Source organism: Mustela nigripes, chromosome 12, assembly GCF_022355385.1.
Source record: "Mustela nigripes isolate SB6536 chromosome 12, MUSNIG.SB6536, whole genome shotgun sequence".
NCBI classification, from domain to species: Eukaryota; Metazoa; Chordata; class Mammalia; order Carnivora; family Mustelidae; genus Mustela; species Mustela nigripes.
Genome location: NC_081568.1, coordinates 44395333 through 44410897, shown reverse-complemented (window position 1 = coordinate 44410897; position 15565 = coordinate 44395333). Strand labels below are relative to the sequence as shown.

General features: G+C 44.9%; 1 protein-coding gene across 3 annotated transcripts in view; it reads right to left on the bottom strand.

The window, feature by feature from the left end:
- The window catches only part of GRIA1 (glutamate ionotropic receptor AMPA type subunit 1), a 306213-nt gene extending 294061 nt beyond the window's left edge, over positions 1 to 12152 (bottom strand). The window contains exons 1-2 of one of the 3 annotated variants that reach the window (XM_059417205.1): positions 11654 to 12152; positions 8520 to 8657 (exon numbers count right to left, since the gene is read on the bottom strand). In XM_059417205.1, coding sequence (XP_059273188.1) covers positions 8520 to 8657; positions 11654 to 11735 — 220 coding nt within the window. In that variant the 5' untranslated portion in view covers positions 11736 to 12152. The remainder of the gene's footprint in view (positions 1 to 8519; positions 8658 to 11653) is intronic. The other 2 variants (XM_059417204.1, XM_059417206.1) reach the window with 2 other exon arrangements.
- Between the last annotated feature and the right edge of the window lie 3413 nt (positions 12153 to 15565).

Below are 15565 nucleotides of genomic sequence, written 5' to 3'. Positions count from 1 at the left end.
TGTGCTGGATCAGCCTCCAGTTCCCATGAGCACACCCACGAGCACACCACAGAGCACACATGACAACTTACCCCTACACCCAGTCATCAGCTTTCCCTCCCCCCCAGCGTCTGTCCCCAGCCCTCTGCCCATCTGCCAGACTTTATCCCAAATTGGCAACAGGAGTAAAGGCACAAAGATCATTGCTACATAAGCAGAAAGTCTTCAGGGAACATGAAAGTGGCAAAGTGCTCTCGAGCATCTGATTCCTGGTGAGAAAACAGAAATCTGAACATGACACTTCTCTGCTTGAAACCCTTCAGTGGGTTTCCCACAGCTCTTAGGCTAAAAATCAAAATCTGTAACAGGGCCCACACGGCCTCACCCTTGCCATCCTTTCCAGCCCCCCACACCCTTCATTTCCCTTCCTCTCATGCTTCTGCTCAGGAAGCTTCTAGAATATGCCTTCTTTTCCAAGTACCACATCGCTAAAAGCCTTTAGTTCTCAGCTCAAACACCTATTCATCCTTCTGCCCAGAGCTGATTCCTTTGTACTATGCTTCCATTGAATCATGGCCCCTTCTTTATCACAGTCTATGATGATACACCCGTCTGTACAATCATTTGGCAATATCTCCATCTCTCACTAGCTGGTAAGCTGCATGAGCACAGGGCTGCCTTCTGTTTTCGTTCACAGTAGTAAGCGCTCCATAAATACTTGTTGAATATTGAATGAATGCACCTGAGACCCATGGGAGGCTTAGTACTCTTGCCCTGGTTTACAAAATGTAGCCTGGATGTGTAATGTGCTGGGGGTAAGTTCAGAGCTTTCCTTAGATTCTCAGTTGAACTAGTGGCTGATAGAAGGGCTTCTTTTCTAAACAGTTTGTCCCTGAGTTTTCATACACTCTCACCATAGAAATACAGCCCTAGAGGGACTCTCAGAAATGATAAGAGCTTTATTCTATAAATAAGGTTGGGGCGGTGGTGCTTTTCCAAAGTCACACACAGGAATGTTTCCTAGGGATAGATAGTCCAGAATTTGAACCCATGTCTTCAAATCCCAATTCACATACTTTTCGCTGCTTAAAACTTGGTGTGTTTTTTGGGCGGGGTGCGGGGTGGGGGAGATATGAGGAAAGAAAGAGAGAGAAAACCTCTCCATTATATCAGGTGTTTTGTGCATGCCTATTTCCCCTTTAAGAACCTGAGCACCTTGAGGAGAGAATCAATGCCTAATGCATTTTATTTTCCTCTATTCCTAGTGTGATGTCTTGTAGTGGTGAATGGATTTTTATCTTTTGCATCAACTTCGACTCTGAGCAATTTGAAGTAGCTGCCTGGAATGCTATGATGAGAAAGAAAAAAGAAAAGAAAGGAAAGGGCAGGGGAGGGGAGAAGAGAGGAGAAAAGGGGAGAAGAGAGGAGAGGAAGGGAAGAAGGAAGGAAGAAGCAAGCAAGCAGGAGGGAGGGAGGAAGAAAGGAAGGACAAAGAAAGAAAAGAGAAAAATAATTTCAGGCCATGTCTATATTCAATGGGAAAGAATTGTGTAGTCAATGACTGCTGTCTGCTAGGGTGTGGGAGGGGGCAGTAATGGCACATAGGCTCATGGAGGGCAATGACGATGTTTTGAAGGAATCAACAAATGAATGAATCTTAACCATTTATCTTGAGTGTCTGAGAGAGCAGTAGTCTCACTGATCTCAGCAGAGTCTTCAATGTAGTCAGAAGAAGCAATGTTCATAAACCTTGACACCAAGAAGCTTGTGTTATCAATATTACTTTTTTTTTTTTGAAATTTTAATATAATTTTTTATTTTTTATAAACATATATTTTTATCCCCAGGGGTACAGGTCTGTGAATCACCAGGTTTACACACTTCACAGCACTCACCAAAACACATACCCTCCCCAATGTCCATAATACCACCCCCTTCTCCCAAACCCCCTCCCCCCACCAACCCTCAGTTTGTTTTGTGAGATTAAGAGTCACTTATGGTTTGTCTCCCTCCCTGATATGAGGAAGTGGTGATGCAACATGGGGGCTTAAGTGGGTATGAGAAGAATAAATCAATATTACTTTTTTAAAAAACCCAGAGTGAAAAACAGACACATGTTGATGACTACATGTCTTAAAGTCAAGGCATGGGTGAAGATGAAAAAGCCACACTCAGATTTGTAACATCAGCGGGAGATAGGCGGACATCTTCACTTTAACCAAGAGCACAGGGTGGATGCAGGAGACCGACTCTGAACTCTGCACCTCCCAACCACAAACACATGCTCCACCTTTCAGGGCCGCCTCAACCTCCCCAGGAGTCTTGCTTATTATGCACAGCCATGCTCTGCCTCAGAAGACTTAGCTCTTAACCCTGAATCATAAACTTCACTGGGGCACTTCTTGTGTTGGATTCTCTTACTGCTCTTTTTCTTTTCTGTGTCCCTAGAGTCATGCATTTTACAAGGGAGAAAGCCCACTGAGTTTTGGAGTCCCAAAAGCTGACTACAAATACTGGCTCAGTCCTTCTCCACTCTAGAATACGGGGAAGGCCCTTACTTGACTCAGTCTCCAGAGCATCATATACAAAATGGGGCTAATGATTTTTCAGGATTGTTATAAAACTGAAGGACAATCTATGTGAAGGGTCTGTCACATGGTAGGTCTCTGAGATCATCTTTGTTTACCTAGAACCAGCCCTCTATTCTCTTCATTACTACATACAGATTTTTTTGAGAACAGAAGTTACATACCTTTTGTGTCCTCCACTATTAGTTATAGAGTGAAGAAGAGATATGATTGGAATGAAATAATGAAATGACATGTACTGAAGGATATAAATTAGGTGTGAGCAGACTGGCTTGCTTCCATGCCTGGGAAGCAGTATAATTTTGTTACACTGACCACATGTACAACAGGGAGTGCTGAAGACTTTGGTGAAGTTGAGAGTTTATGCCTTATGCCTAAGGAGGACAGCACTGGGGCACCTGCGTGGCTTAGTCAGTTAAGCATCTGACTTCAGCTCAGGTCATGATCTCAGAGTCCTGGGATAGAGCCCCATGTAGAGCTCCCTGCTCAGGGGGGAGTATGCTTGTCCCTCTCTCTCTGCCCCTCCCCCTGCTCCTCTCTCTCTCTCTCTCTCAAAAATAAATAAATAAATAAATAAATAAATAAAATCTTAAAGGAAAGAAAAAAGAAAGAGGACGGCACTTCTCAACTCTAGACAAGAGAAGCTGAGCAGGAATGTAGGTCCAGGGCTGCCTGATGCCCTAAGTTTTTTAGAGAAGCCAGAAATCTAGATTTTTATGCCATTTTTCAAAAAGCACTGTGCATTTTAAATTCACTGAACTATTAGCCTGCAACTCTAAAATGATGAGGGACTCTTAGGCAAGAGCTAAGATGCCATCTGTCTGCTATCCATGCCTGAAGTCTGGCTAGATCCCCCTTGGGCTTCGTGAGTGGGTCTATAACAGAGGGAAACCCATTATAGTTAGGCAATTAGCCTCCACCTGACTGTCACATAGGCTCTCAGCATCTTGTTTTGCTTTTTTTTTTTTAAGATTTTATTTATTTATTTGAGACAGAGACAGCAAATGAGCATGAGTAGGAGTGTGCAGGGGGAATGGGGAAGGAAAGAATCTCCAGCAGACCCCATGCTGAGTGTGGAATCCAATGCATCCAATGTGGGGCTTGATCCCACAACCCTGACACCATGACCTGAGCAGAAACCAAGACTTGGAGGCTTAACCAACTGACCCACCCAGGCGCTCTAGCTCTGAGCATCTTTGTGCTGTGTGATTCCTTGGCTTCTGGAGATGTTGGTTCATTTGTATTAGGGGTACAGCCCTTTGCTGGGTGTTGTCAGCAACACTGAACCATAGATATACATGACCTTTCTGGACAGTGTTTCACATTCTGGTGGTGAAGTTGACTTATAGACACACATCAAAGCAACAATATAGGACAAACCAACTAGGCCTTGAAAACAGAGTGCTTCCAAGGGACAGGCAAGCTAAATAAAATGAGAGAAATGGGCTGGTTGGGAAAGTAACCATCTCGATGGAGTACTCCCACCTCTATCCTGGCAAATTGGGGCTATATAGATGTGAGATCCAAAACTGCCACATCTTTTAAAATATCAAAGAGACCTAAGATACCCAAATTCTGATGTGAAATTCCATGATTTTTAAATATTGTGCTGTACCTGCTTACAGATGGCCATTAGGTGACCCCTTCTGCAGTATTAGATAAATGGATGAGAGGCCCAGCCTGGACTTCCATAAGAGGCCAGAGCAAGAGAGTAGTACAGTAAAGTTATCCCCTTGACCTTTGTACTTGTCATTTCCTCTGCCAGAACACACTTGCCTCACCCTTTTTGCCCCCCTTACCTTGTCTTCCTGGAAAGCTGCTATTTATCACTGAGACTCAATTCTGCCACCACCCTATGGGAGGCCACATCCACTCCTCAGGGCATCTCCAACACTCCCTACAAATTGTTACTCCAATACGACATTGTAATTTTCTTTTTACAGGACAGTCGGCCTCACTAGGGATAAAATCCTACAGGGCAGGGAACATGTCTTACTTTTGCCTGTACTTCTAGTGCTTAACACCATGTCTGGGCTTGATTAAGGGCTCAAACACACGTGCTGAGGGAATGGAAAGCTTTTTAGATTAAAGAGTTTCTCAAAGTGTGATCCCCATACTAACTACTATGGAATCCCCCCAGTGTTGGCTCTTGAATATTCTTACTCAGAGGTCCAGAATCCATCTCCAAGTCTTGCTTTAAATAGGCTCCCTGGTTGAATTTTCTATGCACTGAAGATTGAGGTCTTCTTGGCTAAAACTGTAACCCCCACTAGGAAAAAGACTGTGTCTTCTTTGTTGGCCATTATATCCCTAGCACTGGGACAGTACTGGGCATGAAGTTAGGCATTCAGTGTATATGTGCAGCATGAATGAATGGAAAGGTAAGAATTAAGTTGTGGACTGCTCCTTAGACATCCAATACGAACCCCAATCTGCATCTCATCTCTCCCTTTATCTATACCTATATCTATACAAAGGCACCAAGCTAAACTGAATAGCTGGTCAGTTAAATACAGTCTCTATGGACAGTCTCCTCAACTCCTGCCCCTCTAGGCTTGGATGAGTGCTGAGAGGAAAATGTAAGGCATTTGCTGATTCAGTGACTTTATTATCCCTTAATGACGGCGGACAAGGAAAGCAAGAAGGCTCGAATGCAAAGAACATACAAAACTCTCATCTGGCCACTGGTGTTAGCAGTGCTCCTCTTCCATGTTCCCCTCATCCCCTACCATACAAGCATCATTTTCCCTTTGTAATCCTCTCATGCCAACATTTCCAGCAGGAATAGTTCTCCTTACACTTCCTCTCCCTTCCCTTCTCTACCCTCTGGTGGAGGGATAGTGAATAGCAAAATGGGCAGGAAAAGAACCAAATGACAGCAAACATTACGAAAAACAAATACTTAGGGCGGTGCCGGGTTGGTTCAGTCAATTGGGCGTCCTACTCTTGATTTCAGGTCATGATCTCAGAGTCCTCGGATCAAGCCCTCGGTAGGGCTCCATGATTAGCAGGGAGTCTGTTTGAGATTCTCTCTCCCTCTCTTACTCTGCCCCTCCGCCCTATGCACACTCTCAAATAAATAAATAAATAAATAAAATTCAAAAATAGAAAGAAAAACAAGTATTTAGTTATTTTCTGGAGGTAAAACTGAGGCACTTAATTTAACTACTAGTCCAGATTTCAAAATTTCACCAGATTCAGATTTCACCTGAATAAGATGCTTTTCTTGGTTTTTCATAAATGATTAATTAGTGTAGCCTACTGAAAACCTGTCTACTTCCTCTGACATGTTTTACTTAATTCCAATCAGGACAGATGTACAGTTTTCCCAAATCAAAAGACCATAGGGAACATAGCTCCAGAAGGTTTCCTGCGCTCCTATAAAAGTTAACAGAGAATCTTCCAGGCAGGCTGGGAATTACAATGCCAGCACTGCCATGCAAATTGCCTAGTACTGGCTCTGATCTTGGAGCTAAAGGGAAAAAATAGAGAGCTAAGCACAAGACAGCATTATTGCTTCTCATACAATCCCCACAGCAACATTACCCACTGCACCATAAGCTACTTGAAAGCAAGGGCCTTTTATCATTTCTTTTCCCAGGGTCCATCTCAGTTCAGAGTATTGAAGAAACATTTAAAGGATGGCCAAATTAATAGAAACCTGTGCAACGGCACATGGCAGGAATCAAGTTTAAGAACCTAGATCTCTTCACTCCAGGTTCAGTAACCACCATGGATGACATGAAATAGGATGTGTATCCTATTTCAATCTCCCCAGTAAATGGCCAACAACCCTATTCGAGATCAAGTGTTAGGTAGTTAAGATAACAATACAGAAGCACCACCTTTGGCTTCAGAACATTTCCTCCTCTTTTTTTTTCTGTCTTTTATTATCTTGTCCTGCCAGTCAACATCTTGACACTAGGACAGCAGTTAACATCTCATTCTACCAAACTCTGCTGTAGACCATTCTCAGCACTATAAGTGAATGCACACACCAGCCACTTATTTTTCCTGATTCCTTAGGCAAGTAATCCTTCTGGAGTAAGGGGCCCCTTTGAGAGATGACAAAAGCTATGGAGTATGACAGAAGCTGTGGAGCCTCTCCTCAGTAAACAAATTAGCATATGCATATAAGGGCAAAATATTATGCATAATTATAGGCGGGTTTTAGATATGTTGATGCCCACACCCAAATCCTCCTTTCAAAGGCTTTACTCTAAGCTGTATCAAAAGGAAGGAAGGTTACCTCCTCAACATTATTCAGCTTTCCAGGGAGATGGTTTCACAGAACACATACCTCACAATTAAACTCCAGCTTTTTTTAAAGGATAGTGAATAACACAGTAGATAAAATTTTCAACCTCAGTGTTACCAAAATGCAAAACTGCTATTTTATTTATTCAATGGGTCACTCCTGTGTAAAATCACAGCTATAATTCGAAGCACTATAAGGTTCTCTCCTTAAGTGCTTGATCAAGCCACTGCCTTAAAAGTCTCCGAAAACTTCCTTTTCCTTCTTGGGTAATCTAAGCAGATTGATCAGGCTACCATAAAGAACAGTGTACCTGTCACAGTGCCAGGAACATGGAATGTGGGGGTCACAGGACCACCATTTACTTCCTGGGCAACCCTGGGCAAGTTATGTAACTTGGTGCAGCCTCAGTTTCCTAAAAAGAAGGTAACATAGTGCCCCCTCCGGTGCCTGTGGGGATTAAATCAGCTAACACATGAAAAATAGTGCATTGCAGGGGCCATTGTGGTGCTCAATAAGTGATAATAAATGCTAATATAATTGTCTCTAAAATACTTACCATAGTTCTTAACACACAGCAAATCCTCAATAAGTGGTATCTGGTATAATCATAATTCTTGGGACTTTGTATGAACATTATCTTGTGGGTGGTCTTAGGAATAGGGAGAATTCCAAATTCTCCATATGAGCTTTCCATGCAGAATGCTCATTCAGTTCAACCCACTGAGAGCCCACCGTGGGGGAATGTGGGAAAGAGGTGAAGGAAATGTGATCTATGTCTTTGTGCAAAGCTCAGTAGGAGTCACCAAGTCCATAGGGGCACACAAAGCCTATTTAACCAGTTTAACCCAGATTTGGGTCGCCAGTTGTTCTTGGCCATTCAGCTCACACCTCCATGCCAGAAATTCCTACTTGAGTTTAATCCCTGAAGGGAAAATGTCTCTACTGATTAATTTTTATGCCACCATCTGTCATCAAATTGTAATCATGGAACCACACAGGTCTCCTTTTCAGTCCTAGTTGTGAGAAAAACTCAAAATGGTATTTGTTGCCCACATTTTCCTATGCATTCAATTCATATGTCAGAGACTTCTCTCTTCCTTCTCCTTCTTGAGATCATCTCTCAGAGGCCATCCAACAAACTATGTCTTAAGCATCAGTCACTTCAAAGCATTTTGGAAGTAATCAAGGCGCCAACTTTACAAAAGTTCAGGTCATTTCCCAAAGTGGGGAACCAGATAGACAACTTGTCACATATCCTTTCTAATCAGCTACGGGTATATTTTCTCCTTTTAACTTGTGCACAGGAGAGGCGTAAGCATTTTAAACCACATTTCCCAAGTCCTTATCTTTAATTCTCCATCTCTCCGAAGTTTCTTATGTGTGAAACTCTCTCAGCTGAAGAAGAAAACCTCTGCAAGGTAGGGAAGAGGCAGTCAACCCAAGCACCCATCGTCCTGGCATTTAAAGTTAGCTGACAGTGAAAAAGCAGTCCCATTTTCTAAAGCATTCCAGGATCTAAAATACCAACTGATAGAATCACTCAAAAGGCCCTGGAAATTTTTCTTGGAGGGCTTTCTCTTATGAAGACGAATGACAACTCAAGCGGTTTTTTGCAACACTACCACCTACTCGCACGCTCTCCTTTCATTGGTCGATCGCAGAAAGAAATGTCAGGAATAGCAGCGATTACTTACATCTATAGGTCATCTCAAAGCTGTCGCTGATGTTCACAATATCAATCTGGGGGAGCAGCTTTGGGGGCTCTGTGAGTTGTGACAAAGCAAATCTAAAAGCGGCATGTTCCTGTGACTGCTGGTTTGGAAATAATCCCCCTACAAGGAAAGAAAATGCAACATGGTATCTGGGATAGAGACGGGTTTAATCCCCCAACACCCCACCCCAGATGGGCCCTTTTCTTCTCCCTGTGCCAAACTCACTAGTTGTAGCCTTCACTGGTGGGGAGGGGAGTTCAGAGAGACTCAAGTGGACATGGGGGCTTCAACTTCCACTGATGAACTTGGATGTGACAAGAGCCTCCATCATTCCACCCAAATATTTGGTTGTTCACTCCTCAACCCAGATGAGGTCAGAGAAAACAGGATAACTGCGTTTCTCTTCCTCCTCCCTCCTGTAACCATCCAGGCAGCCTAAGCTCTGTGGGCACGTAAACCTTTGCTGCGCCTAATCTTTCCTCTATCGGACCCATTCCTCATTACAGAGACTTAAAGGAAGTAGCACTAACAAATATTGCAGGGGAAATCTAGCTCTGGGACCCTGTGGGCTTCTTCAGCACTATAACCCTTCGCTTTGACACTTTTGGTCTCTGACCTGACAAGACCTGCGTGCAGTTTAACTATTCTGTTACCTCTGAGGTATATTATTCATTTCTTCTGAAAACCCTGAATTTTTACAAACAGTATTTTGCTTCTTCTCTGACACTCATGATCCCAGCTACCTAGGAATGGCTTGTTACATAAGAGATTGCCATGGTGTGTCTATTTGCATGGTAGATTCCTGGACTTCAAAGGTGTGGGGGTTTAAGAATGTCAAGAGGGTATGAACATTCTATTCTAGTGAAAAGCATAACAAAGATGCCTGTTGGGGCTCTAGTTCCAAGACGCAAGAGTACATGGCTGACCTTTGTATTTACTGTGGACAATGTAAAATGAATTGAATTCCATTTCTACGGATTCAAATCAGCTATTTCCAGAGACTGAACTATAATGAATGTTTACAGAGAAGTTTATCTCAGATTCGACAGGAATCACAGTCCCAACGTAGTATACTTACAACTTCTTACACAGTGGGTATGTGTTTGTGTTTCAGAACCAATAAATGGACTGTGAGGCTTTTATTAGCAATCGTACAAGTAGAATTAAATACTACCTGATGGCAGTGATATTGTCAGCATTTGTCCTACAATGTAATGTTTCAGCCTTTTATTTGAAAACAAACAATGGTCTTACCAGTTGAACAAATAAGTTGGAACTAAATATGATGAAAAATCTGCAGAGATACATGGGGGCAGACACATATCCCATATGCGTACCCAAAACACAAACCACCTCCCCGCGTTCATACCTACAGTGCTGTATACAAATACACTTAAGAGAGAGCAAGTCCACACATCTCAAGACAAGCATTTCCAACCAGCAACGTACAGGCCATGCGCAAGTTCCCACATAAACAAAATCTTCTCCACAGAAGAGCAAGTGATTTACACATGTTAATATGCCACCATTTTAAAGAGTAAAAACCAAAAAACTCCTGCTGGATTCTGCCGCTCCACCCACCCTCCCCCCACCAGGTGACCACACCCCAAATACGTCCCTGTCCCCTGCCTCCTCCAGCCTCCTCCGTAATGAATGAAAGAGGGGGGTAGGGGTGGGGAGGTAGGCGGCACAGATGGGGCTTCAAGGGAAGTGTCTCCGGAGGCAGGAAGTTTTGTTTTGCGTGTAAGGCACTAACACATATACACAGACACACTTCAGAATATAGTTTAACAGGTGTCAGGAAACAAAGCAAGTTACTCCATGGCTGTTCCAACCACCCTTGGAGCCGGCATGCTGGAGAGGCCGGGAGAGCCTGGTACTGCGGCACATGTGTGCCCAGCAGAATAGGACTTGCACCATATCCTACCCCCCCACCACCACACTCACACAAAGAACACAAAGTACCAGTAATAGCAACTTTCCCTAGTGGAGCTATGTCCCTGTGGGGGAGAGAAAACAGAACCCAAACCAACCAAAATGCCTCCAAGCAAAGCAGCTAGGTCTATTCCAGGACACACACAGTGCTGGCACGCTGGTCACACTGAAGCCCCGAGCCCTTGTGGACACGCATTGTTACTGGTGTTATTGCTCCTGTTTGTTTTGCTCTCACCCGTTGTTATTAAAAGAAGCAGTACCTGTCAGCTGCCCCAGAAATACAGGGACGGTGAGGGGTCCTTTTAGAAGCATGACAACCAGGAGGGGGAAAGGGGGAACAAAAAGGCAGGCAGCATGTTGAAACCTGCCTCTAAGTTAAGAAGATAGAGCCTAGGGATGGGGACAGCTAAGAGGGAGGGGAAACATGTGTCTGTGTGGGCTAATGTATGTGTAAAAGGTAGACGATGTCTGTGGATGGCACATCTATGAGGTGGGGGCAAGGGCAGGAATAAAGGCAGGCTAAGAAGTTCCGGGATAGGAGGACTGGGGACCACCAGCCCAGCATGGCAGACAGCAGAGAGAAGGCAGCTGGGGGGCGTCCAGTGCAGGAATGAGAGCCCCCCCTCGACTTAGAGTGGGGGACTCCTGGCATTATTTCAGGGGCTGCGATAAACCCAGCACCCTTCACTCCTTTCAGAGGGTCTCTTTCCCCTCCTCCAGCCAGGAAATCATCACCTCAGTCAGTTAAATACATATGTGCATATTTAATACCTCATCACACACAGAAATACACCACACATATTGATATAAATAAATAAAATCAGGCACCATCTATCGAGCAATGGAGTGAACTCCTTTAAACACCCACTACCCCTTTCCTCCTCGCTACAGCCTGAATTTTCTTTCTTTCAAAGCAGTGGTTCCTCCATTTCACATGCTCATGCCTAGAGTGTGAGTGGTGTGTGTGGAGCTGTGTTTGTATGTGTAAATATGTGTATGCACACTTCCCTTTGCTCCTCATCTGATCAAGAGAAGCCCCCTCCCCTGCTGGCAGTCCAAGTCCGCCTTCCATCATCACCCCCTTCCATAGCAGGGGGTTTGAGGGACACAGACACCCCCCCCCAAAAAAAAAACCATTCCAGACCCAGAAAGTCCCTCCCCAGGCTGCCCCTCTCACTCACCGATCTGGATATTGTTGGGGAAATTGGCACCTACTACCGCGCCTAGGAAACCGGTGCAGAAGAAGGCAAAAATGTGCTGCATATTCCTTTTTGCATTGGCGAAAAAGAAGCCCAGGTCCAGTCATAGATTTGGTATTTCCCCCCCTTCCCTTGACTCCTCTCTCTGTTCTGCCTTTTCTTTTCCTCCTGCAGTTCCTGCCTTCCTTGCTTGCTTCCTTCTTTCCTTCTGGGAGGTTTGGCTGTTTCCCTTGGAATCCGAGCACTTAAACGGCAGCGTTAACACCAACTGACAGCCAGATTAACTGAGCACGGAAAAGAGAAGCCCGTCCTCATGCTGGCGGAGCGCTTGCTCCCCCTCTCCTCTCTCCTCTCGCAGCCTGCCTCTCTCTCCCTCCCTTGCTCTCGCTCTCCCCCTCACACTCACACAGGCTGCGAGCTCAGGCGGCGCTAATACCCACCAAGCCAGCTCAAGTTCCAGGGCTGACCTCCTCTGCCTACCACCCCCTGTCTCCCAGTCCTCACCTTCTCCTCCTCTCTGTGTGTGCAGATGGGTGGTGGTGGGGGCTGGGGCTGGGGGATGATACAGGGAGCCTGGTCCGGAAAGGAACAACCCCCTCCCTCTCCCCCTCCCCTCCCCCAGCTCTCTCTGTCCCCTCCCCCAGCTCCCAGCCCTACAGATGCTACTGGAAAGGTGGGTTCAGCTGCAAGTCAGTAGGTGGCAGGGGGTCCCCACAATAGTCCTCCATCCACCCGCTGCTTGATCTAGGTCACTTTTTCTAGGAGCACACAGGCTGTGCTGGATATATCTCCTGCACTCCACTGGCCCAATTATTCCTACAACTAATTCCTGAGGGGGAAGACCCTAGAAATCCCTCCTAGGAGCTTTAAAGGAAAATAAAGCCTTTTCCTCCCTAACAGGAATAACAGAGAGGCAAACCAGAGGGTCTGGAGTGATTGGCAGGTGCCTCAGCTTGGACATTTGGCAGTCCCTGTCTGCTTTTACAGGAGGAATTGGTGGTCTCTTCCGGATCCTGGGCATGTAAAATGGGTCCCCTTCCCAGTTTCCCTGCATGCCACAGGAGTCTACAGCATCAGAATCGTGTGGGTGTACAACAAAGGCTAAGGATACTTAGAGCAATTACATGAGTCATTTTGCAGGGATTCTAGTGAGAAGATTCAGGCTTCTTTCAGTTTTCTCTTGATGCTGGTCATGTCCACAGACCCTCCTGGACTGGAGCCTCCACCGAAATAACCTATAGAGAGAACAACTGTGTTCAGGGAAGTAGTGTGGGCTGCCAAGTGACAGTCACGAACCATCACAGAGCACTTTGCAGTTTCTGAAGCAACTTCACAGTGTGACCTCACTCTCTCCTCACACCAGCCCTGTGAAGTAGCCACCACCCTTATTTTACAGATGAAAATCTGGAGGCTCTGCAGACTAAATCATAAAAATACAGACCTACTAAGATGGAGCCTGGACCCTCAGGACCAACATAGGGTCCATCCTATGAACTTGAATGTTCTGGGCATTACCAGTTGACCCACGGCCCTGGTCAGAACTCCCACTCAACAGATGATGGCACAGGAAAGGAGAGTTCTACCTTTCTATAGTTAGAAAGAAGAACAGACCTGATTTTGCTTTGGCATTTGACTAGGCCATTTCTTCCCAAGGCTCCTCTCTTCCTTTGCCAGGATTGCTCAATTACACACACTCACGTGACGCTACGAGGGCTGGGATTTGCAAGAAACAGCTCACCAAGTTTGACAGAGCTCCGGAACCAGGAACAACGTAGAGGTCAGATGCTTTCTAATTTCCTATGCACCTGCACATCTATTAATTAGCTCAAATGATTTTTAACACGAGTGTTTATTTGTTTACCATATGCCAGGCTATGCACACATCACTTAATTCTACAATGATGCCTGTAGTAGATAATCTCACCCCCTTTTTACAGATAAAGAAACTGAGACCTAATAATTTCCCCAAGTTGCCATTACTAACAAGGAAGAGAATGAGGATTTGAACACAGGAAACTCTACTCTGAGGCCCAAGATCTTAACCCTCAGGCTCTAATGAGAGAAAGTATTGAGCAAGAACATTCTAGAGGGAGTGTAAGCATCCCCTTGAGAAGGTGAGAGAACAGATAAGGAAAGACCTCTAGGGTCCCTGATAACATTAGGAGTCTGTAATGCCAGGATTCCTTCTTATAATTTCTCCATTTGCATATTTTTGTCTCTTGCTATTTTGAATGGTACCTGGGGATCTTTTAAGTTCCCCGAGCTTTGTGCCTGGTAATAATAATAATTAGGCTGTCACTGAAAGCTTCACACTTCTCTGTCACCTTTCAGGGGAAGATCTCAAAGTCCTTTACAAGGACTAATTAGCAAAACCTCAACGCCTACCTGTAATAGTTAAGATCTGTTTTGCTTACTTTGGGGGAAGGGGGCTTTAGGGAGTCAAAACCATGCAATTTCTATGATCATTAGAAATCCTATAGTCAGACAGGTTTTCCTAAAATATAGCTCTAACTATGTCATTGTTTTGCTCAAATATGGTCAATGGCTCCCCTTGGCCTATTAAATACATAGTTGTTCAAGGATTAAATATACATATTTCAAGCTTGAGCATCTAGGTCAAATTATGTTTAGGTTCAACTGTTTATCTTTAAAATTCTCTTCAAATATGTGTGGAGAACCTACTCTGTACCCCATAGGGTATCATGGGCTGGAGGATATGGAAAGGGAATATGGCACAGTTTCTGCCTCCAGGCAGGTGAATGTAGTAGAGGAGGAAAGATAGATGAATCCTGCCATCTGTCATCGAAAACAGACCATGACATGAGCTCTGATAGAGATGCATACACAAGTCTGGGGGAGCAAAGAAGGAAGCAACCATGGGGAGCCGGCAAGGCTTCAAAAGGCAGAAAGGGAGGGCGGAGGGAAGACACAAGATGCAAGGGAAGAGCACCTGCAAAGGCTGGAGGCAGGTATACTCTGGGAGCCTGGGGCCCATGCTGCAGACTGGGGGGAGAGAATGGGGAATGTGGAACCTAGTAGTCAGGGCCAGGGGCTGGAGGCCACGGAATTTCTCTCAGGCACTGGGGAGCAATGGGACATTTTTAGGACAGTAGTTATACGACCAGGAATGTACATGAGAAAGAAAATACTGGCCACAAGAGGAAGGGGATTTCCTCATTTCCTTAGCCTCAAAGGCTGGGACCACATACCATACCTTGCCTTAATAGCCTATCCTGAGGTCATCTGCCATTAGTACATCTCCCCCATTAGTTCTGAAGCCTGTTTGCCATCCCCAGTATCAGGTTTGGAAGGCTGGACTGTTCATAGTCGGTGATGATTGATGGCAACAAAACCCTGTACCAATATGTCACACACTGGGATTTACATTCACTTGTATATCCATCATACCATTTCATCCCCACCCCAAAGCTACAGGACAGGAATTAAAAACTTCTTACAGATTCAGTAAGACTCACAAGTGCCTAGAAGGTCAGCTTAAGACAGTGGGTCTCAACTGGCAGTGATTTTCTCCCCCAGATGATACTTGGCAATGTCTGGAGACATGTTTGATTCTTATAATGGGCCAGGTGCTGCTGACATCTTGTGATGGCCCAGGGATACTGTCAAATATCCTACAATGCACAGGACCTCCCCCCACAACAAAGAATTGTCTGACCCAAAATAGCAATAGTTCTGACATTGAAACACCTTTCCTGGGGGACATAGCAGCTGGCATGCCTGGGACTAGACACCAGGCCCCAGCCCTAGTCTTTCCCTTCACCATATTACATTAGAAAGAGATTAGAGTCATCTTCTTTCAAGACTTTGCACACTTAAAATAGGGCACCTGAAAATGAGTGTTCCTCCAAGTTCAAACAGATGTGAATCTACTGA